General features: G+C 40.3%; 1 protein-coding gene across 7 annotated transcripts in view; it reads left to right on the forward strand.

Moving 5' to 3' along the window:
* The window catches only part of LOC138032847 (uncharacterized), a 61,702-nt gene that overhangs the window by 31,828 nt on the left and 22,374 nt on the right, over positions 1–7,500 (forward strand). For all 7 annotated transcript variants that reach the window (XM_068880559.1, XM_068880558.1, XM_068880560.1 and 4 more), the window contains one exon: positions 5,424–5,538. In XM_068880559.1, coding sequence (XP_068736660.1) covers positions 5,424–5,538 — 115 coding nt within the window. The remainder of the gene's footprint in view (positions 1–5,423; positions 5,539–7,500) is intronic.

The raw sequence follows: 7,500 nt of genomic DNA on the forward strand, positions 1-7,500 counted from the left end.
GGTTTGATGTGGGTCTACCACGAACAGTCTGTAAGTGGTTTGAGCGTATTGGACCTAACACCGTAACTCGCTTCTGCCATTCCTGTAATCATTCATGTATGCCTACCATCGCAGAGAATCACTTCTAAGGTTATCGAAGAGAAATGAAAATGAAGCGAAATGAACATTGAGCCTTCACTACATATCTGCGGTATTGCCCATTGCACGTGACGGACATTTGCGAAGAAATACACTGGTAAACCTAGAGTCGGTCGCCCGACTAATGATATGGCAATAGATGGTTTTCACTTGACGTCACAGCAGCCATGTTTGTGTACAGAACAATTGAGAAAACGGTCTTTTGGGAATTTGACTCTATTATAATGCAAAACATGAGCCATAATTTGCTATTGTTTTGTACACAAACATGGCCGTCTCCTCACGTGATTGAAAACCATCTATAATAAGGCGGACGGTTTTTGGCTGCCGTTGAGTCGCAGCATGTGTACTCATTTTCCATCGTTTCCCATTCCCGTGATAATTGACAGTAAGTTAAACCCCATTTACACGCACGGCACATTTTTAGCACCTTGCCCAAACCATTTGGGCACGGCACTACCCATTTATACGACCAAAAACTAAAGATTTTTCTCTTGCTGGGCACGGTTCCAATCTTCAATTGTCCTTATTTCTTCGCGATATTTAAGCTATGAGAACGAAATTAGCAACGTTTTGAAGTGCTACTGTAACCAAAAAATCAATTTTTATTTTTATTTGGATTTCAAAACTACGTCAACTAAACAGTAAGTAACCCAAGTTTTAAGCCTTGATTAAAAAAAAATTCCTGTTTATTTTTACTGGAATTTTCCTCTTTAATGGTCCGCCATTACTAACTTTAAAATCTTGAGAGAGCTGGATCGAGGAGAAAATGACGTCAAAGACTCACTGGTTTAAGAATGCAATGCGTGTGTACGCGGCTGATACCAGATCTTGGTAACATGATTTGATTGGCTTAAGTGCTCAACGTTGACAGACTGCGGATGTCGAAAGATGATGAAGTAGAATGTTGACACTTAAAAGTCACGAACGCGTTGTGTAACTTCAGTTCAAGAAAAATCTTGAAGCAAGCGATACAGGCTTCTTTGCGAGAATTTCCGCATATTCCTCGGCTTAAAGAAGAGCAAAAGCTTTTCTTACAATCGGTGGCAAATAAGAAATACGAGTTTGGGATTCTCCCGACTGGTTTTGGGAAGAGGTTAATCTTTCAACTGCTCCCTTGTGTTGTAAAAGAAACTTGGAAAATGGAACTGGAGGACTAGAACGATCGTCATCCGCAATCTGACAACATTTAAGCACTAAAACGATCGACTGTTCTAGTCGCGTGTCGCCGCTGGTATCCGTAATGAAAGATCAAGTTGAAGAATTGTCTCGTCTAGGACTAAAAGCCTTTGCGCTTGGGGTAGGTGACGATGAAGGAGAGAAACAGCTGCTGCGTGGGGGGGGGGGGGGGGGGGACTCCCATATGAAACAGACGGGGATGCTCCTCGTCCCGCTTAGGGGTGTAAATTTTGGATTTTGGTCTCGCTTAGGGTGTTCCGGGCAAAGCGCCAATATTTAAAGCCGCGAAGGTCTCGTTTAGGGTTCCGCGAAGAAACACAGAATTACGCGAAGAGAAACAGAAGTCAATTTTTCTTTTTAACTTGTTTTTAGGGGTCAAAATTTCCTTAAGCCACGCCCATATTAGTCTCCTCTTGGGGTCACAAAAAGCTTGAGCCACGCCCCGTTGGTCTCCTTTTGGGGTTAAATTCAAAATTTCCGACGAGCATCCCCGTCTGTTCCATACGGGAGTCCCCCCCCCCCCCCCCCCGGGCTGCGTGCCTTTGAATTCGACGTTGATCTTGTGTATGGAAGCCCTGAAAGTTGGTGTTTATGTGGAACAGTATTCTATAGTTGCTCACTAAATTATTTTACTTATGAGTGTTGAATATTTTGAAACCAAAGCTCTTAGGCAGAGTGTTTGAAATTGTTGACCAAACTAAAACGGATCTCCGCGATGACTGCATGGCCTGCAATTCTCCTTTCGTATTCGCAGCACTTTCCTCTAAACCATCTTAATTTCGCTTCGCCGAAGGTGTTACGCCAGTCGGCGGGGTCGATGCGCTGTGGATCGCTTTGCGTTTGATCCCGAACTTTCCTTGTCTGGCACAGGAAAGGCAAGCCAGTTCGGAATAATCTTCTCCACGTACCAATTTATGTCCAAGTGTTCCTAACTCGTCAGCTAAAACGACAAACTACACCCTTTTTAGACTATTCGGTAAAAACTGAAACAACGGGCACACATTTACCTTCAGGCAAAATCAAAAACTTTTTGCAGAAGTGACAAATTCGCTCTCGCTGCATTCTTATCTCCTGCGTGAAAACTCGTGTGCTATGTGACATCCGTGACGCCAACTTTTTGACAGTTTGATGGACTTGTTGACATTTCAGACATTCATGACGGATCGGCGGCATGAAAGAAATAGGGAGCTTACGAAACGACGGCGACGGCAACGAGGACTTCATTTTAAAATACGAGTTCGCGTTATTCATATCACTGCGAAACTATTTCATGTCCTTTCGCATTAAAAATGTGTAGTAACTGTCGAGGAATTAAACTAGTACGAGTGATTCATTGTCATGTGCTAACGTCCTCCACAGAACCTTGAATTTGGTCATTTCACGTCGTCATTTAGGAGATGACGGCAAAGAAATGTACCAAAATGTAAAACGCACGTGCAGAGCCATTGTTTTTGCTCACTAAACCAATTGTTTTGTAGCGTCGTCGTTCCCATCGGCGTCGTCGTTTCGTAAGCTCCCTAATAAACCGTATTCATAAATGGCGGCTAAGTAATTATTCTTTTGTCTTTATGCTAATCATCCTAACTAGCCTCGTAAACACGAGCAAAATTCAAAAAAAATTTTGTTCCAAAGTGAGGCCAGTTAGGATGATTAGCACAAAGACAAAATAATTTCTTGACCGCCATTTATGAATACGGTCTATATCTCCAGGCTCCGCCGCCTTTTCCCTCCCCCAGTCCCTCGCTCGGCTCGCTTCACTCTCCATTTTTTTTTCGACACGTTCCTTTTCGCTGCATTACCCTAACTGCGGAGCCTGTTCCCAGGCTATCTGAGGTCCAATCGGTCAGTTTGCAACGCGAGTAATGGCGGACCATGAAATCCAAAACTTACAGTTAAAGTAAACAGGCTTTGGATAAAAACCAAAGCTCAAAATTTTACCAGTCAAGCGTTAAGCAATCACACTTTCAAAATCTAAAGAAAAAAGGAAGTGATTTCTTGATCATAGTAGCTCTTTAATGCCTTTTGTTTGAATGTTATTTCATTTGCTTAGGTAAACGGAGTTGGCCGATATAATTTTGTATCTCGCGTTTTGCATTTGTTATCCGCCATCAAAGTTGAAAACTGTGTTTTTGACCGGGAATTTTTTTGACTACCTCAAAAAATTGAAAAACGTTGACACAGTGTAGCTAAATTTTTTTCCCAAAATCCATTGCTTATAAGAAAATTCAAAATCCCTGCTAACTTAATTAAGGGTTACCGTATTTATTCGATTAAGTGCCCAACCTCGAATAAGTGCCCACCTCAAATAAGCGCCCACCCCTAAGGACAAAATTGCCTGACATCCATCCAGCAAGCCCTAACAGCTTCTCGCGCGACTGACCCATTTGCTGACGTTAGGCTGTCGGATGTCGAGTAGGTAACGATGACATTGAAGTTGATTGAGAATTCTGATAGCTAAAGAGACTTCTGCGAAGACCGAACAATGAGTTGTTAGACCTGGGCATACGTAAACCGAATAATAATGCAATTTATATGCTTTAATATTTTGTCTTGTTTTGTTACAAAACAAACGTTTTACTTACTGAAAATGGCGAACATTTAATAACCGCCCAGCCTCGAATAAGCTTTCACCCTGAAAGTCCAAAATTAAATGAGCGCCCTGGGCGCTTAATCGAATAAATACGGTAAGCAAGCCAATCTGTTTTTCCTTTGAGAACCTAGCATAGAAAAAAAAAAGCACTTTCTGGATTTAAAACTACATTTATTTTCATGGCAGAAATACTAAAAATATAAGAACATTTTAAAAAACTGATACCTTGAACCTATGACGGGACCTTAACTGTAAACACTCCGATGTTGTCGAGGAGCTCGTGTCGTTCTCGACACTTTTCCCTTCGTACAGTAATGTTGTGTTCACCTGCTATTCATCAATTTCAGATAAACAGGCCGGCGAAGCTTTCAGTCGCGGTGAAACTCACACTGGTGTCAGTTACGTAAACTTTAAAGAAGAAAAGTTCTCCTACTTGAATATCACCATTCTTGGGTATAGTCAGGTCGACTGGATGCCCCAGTGCTCGTTTGCCTGCTTGGAAACTCCGACATGTTTTTCATACAACCTGGCTGCTTACCCGGACATCAACGGTAAACTGCTTTGTGAACTGCTCCCTTCGGACAAGTACAACAACTCAGACAAATTCATGTCCAACGAATCCTTACACCACTTCAGCATCACGGTATGTCGAATTTTTTGGACTTTTATGGCGTAAACTGTTTTTTTCGCGCGTCTAGTTCAGTGATTTTGAAAAACCTTTCGTTATAAAAAACAGCCATAAATTTTTTTTTAAACATACTAAAAGCTAAAGAGTTGAACGACGACGTTTCGACGCTATCGTAACGTCATTATCAAGTCTAAAAAGTAGAAAAATGGAAATCGATTATAAATACTAAAGGTACGCTAGTTACGGCAATAATACTACAAGTTGAACAAAAAGCTTAATACAATATGCCTGAGTATTCGTATTCCTAATGAATAACACTTCAAAAAGCAAACAATCGAATTTGCTCTGGCATTTCCGAAGAATTTTAAATTGGCTTGCTTTTAAAAGATCAATACTGCCGCGAAACTCTGTAAAATAGTTTCCGATGGTGTACCCAACTTAATCTGCATCGCGTAGATCACATGAAAACTTAAACAAGATGCGATGTGCATGAAAACAATCCTATGAAGTATCGCAATCCTGGACATTAAAAAATAGGTACGCATTGCGTACATGCGAGTAGTGCCACAAAGAACGTAGCACACCACCACCGTCGCTGGTTGTCGCCGAGATATAAAACGCTCAGCTTATTGTACAATAACGAAATAAGCCGCTTTTGAGCGTCAATATCACTTTGTTGCCTCTACCGGCTTTAATCAGTATCACTTATCAAATGAGTTCTTGAATTGGAAGATGAAGGTTTCGCTGCGTTAACAAGGGCGTATGAAGTCATCGCATAGCCGTACTTTTGACATAGGCTTTATACAAACCCATAAAAATCGAGATTTAGGGTTACATTCCACGCATGTCTATTATTACATCACATAAATCTGGTTCAATTCTTTGTAGTCACCATGTAGCGGCTGGCCTTGTAAGAACGCTGGAACGTGTCTGGCACTGTACGAAGAGAACAGCTACAAGTGTGTCTGCAACTCCGGATTCACCGGACCAGACTGCAAAAACGGTAAGATCCCATCTAACAAGTTGAGTCTTACGAAATGTTCTGTTAGTTCGTTTTAGCCAAGTAGCTCCGCGATTAATTTGACGGATTCTAAAGAATCGAACGTCACATTTCTGAGTTAAATAGCCTGATATCATCTTTAGAAAAATAACTTGCATATGAAATATCAACCCACATATGCAAATTAGTTAAGTTCGAACACGATCAATCCACAAAAACAGAAAATCTCACAAAAACCTTTTCCAGCCAAGAATTTTATTGAAACAAACAACATATTTACTATTAGAGGGAAGAAGAAACTTTCCTATTTCGTTGCGTGCGTTCAAACAAGCCGTGTCAACAACCACACGCAACTAAATAAATTTTCCACCAGTGTTCGGATCAAACCCTTTACTGAAGAACCATTTCCTTGAATAATAAAGCAAAAAATGGACAACAAGCTTTCTTTCAAATAATTCTTTACTAAAAAGATTTAGTCCAATTTCTAATTGTTTTTTTACCTGAAGACTGTGCAGAGTTGAGTGAAAATAAATAAAATTATAAATAGCCAGACAATTGTAAACACAGATCCACTCAAAGTGTTCGATTCCTTCTCTGAGTTTGTTAAACCCATATCCAACCCGAAAAAGTTACCGGAGAATTTGACGTTTGGGTTCAGTGTTGTACATAACACTAAAGTTAGTAAAATAGTAGAAAGACAGCTAACTTTGATATCTGACGGCGAAAGATGCAATTGTTGTCGAAGTCCATTATTCGTCGCTTTTAAGATTCCAGATATTAATTTTTCACCGCTTGTCTTGTTTATCGAATCGACGTTCCATTCTTGAGCTCCATACTTTGTTTAAAGATTCAATAAAACACCATTCGCGTTACATCGGCTTCGACGCCATTGCTTGTATTTTGTCCACCGGATAAAATCTACGTATTTTTACTACCCCCTGAAACCTACCAAAGATACGGCTATAAGACTCTAGGTACAAAGACAATACTTAGCAGGGGAGTGACAGGAAAGAAATATGGCGCAACTGTTCCATTTTCCGACACAGGGAAAAATAATAATAAAACGGAGAAATTCTACTCATTCTCTACTTTCTCAAATCCCATAATACACCTCTTTTACCCTCCAAAAATTTGGATAGGCATTGTTTCCGATTTCTATTGAGACATCGTCATGTCCGAAGAGAATCGGACCGTATCACGATGTGGAACAATTACTTGAACCAAGTAAGAAGAATGACAAGTCATTAAATCAGGATGATGATCTTAGTATGAATTGTGTAAGGGATAGCATCTTACATTCATCTAAGTTAAGCCCTAACTTCCCTACTTTACCAAAAATGAGGGGATTTAAAATTGCTTCTCTTAATATCTTTAGCCTAACTTGCCATCATGACGAATTGTGTGTTTTCATGGAAGATAAAGCAATTGACATACTTGGATCGAACGAAACGAAATTGGATAAAACAATTCCTGATAGCCAGGTAGACATTGAGGGATACGATATACTCCGCCGCGATAGGAATAGAAATGGTGGTGGTGTAGCTTTGTACATTTGACAATCCTTGAATTACGTAAACAGACAAGACCTCTCCTCTCACGCCAGGCCATTCCTGTTGACAACTTGGTATAGACCTCCAGACTCGAAGGCTGAAATCTTTGACAAATTTGGACCCTACCTGCTAAAACTTGATGAAGAAGATAAGGAGAGTATGATTGTAGGTGATACTAACTGTAATCTATTACCGCAAACGCCTGACCGCAATGCTGAACACTTAAAGTTTATTACTGAAACGTACCAATACATTCAATTGATAGATCAGCCAACGAGAATCAGTACTACTACCAGAACACTAATCGATCACATATTCACTAACAAACCAGATATCATAACAAATCATAGGGTTTTACACGTTGGTATTTCGGACCACAGTCTTATCTATGCTATTCATAAACATAATACGCCTA

Source organism: Montipora capricornis, chromosome 14, assembly GCF_036669925.1.
Source record: "Montipora capricornis isolate CH-2021 chromosome 14, ASM3666992v2, whole genome shotgun sequence".
Taxonomy (NCBI): domain Eukaryota; kingdom Metazoa; phylum Cnidaria; class Anthozoa; order Scleractinia; family Acroporidae; genus Montipora; species Montipora capricornis.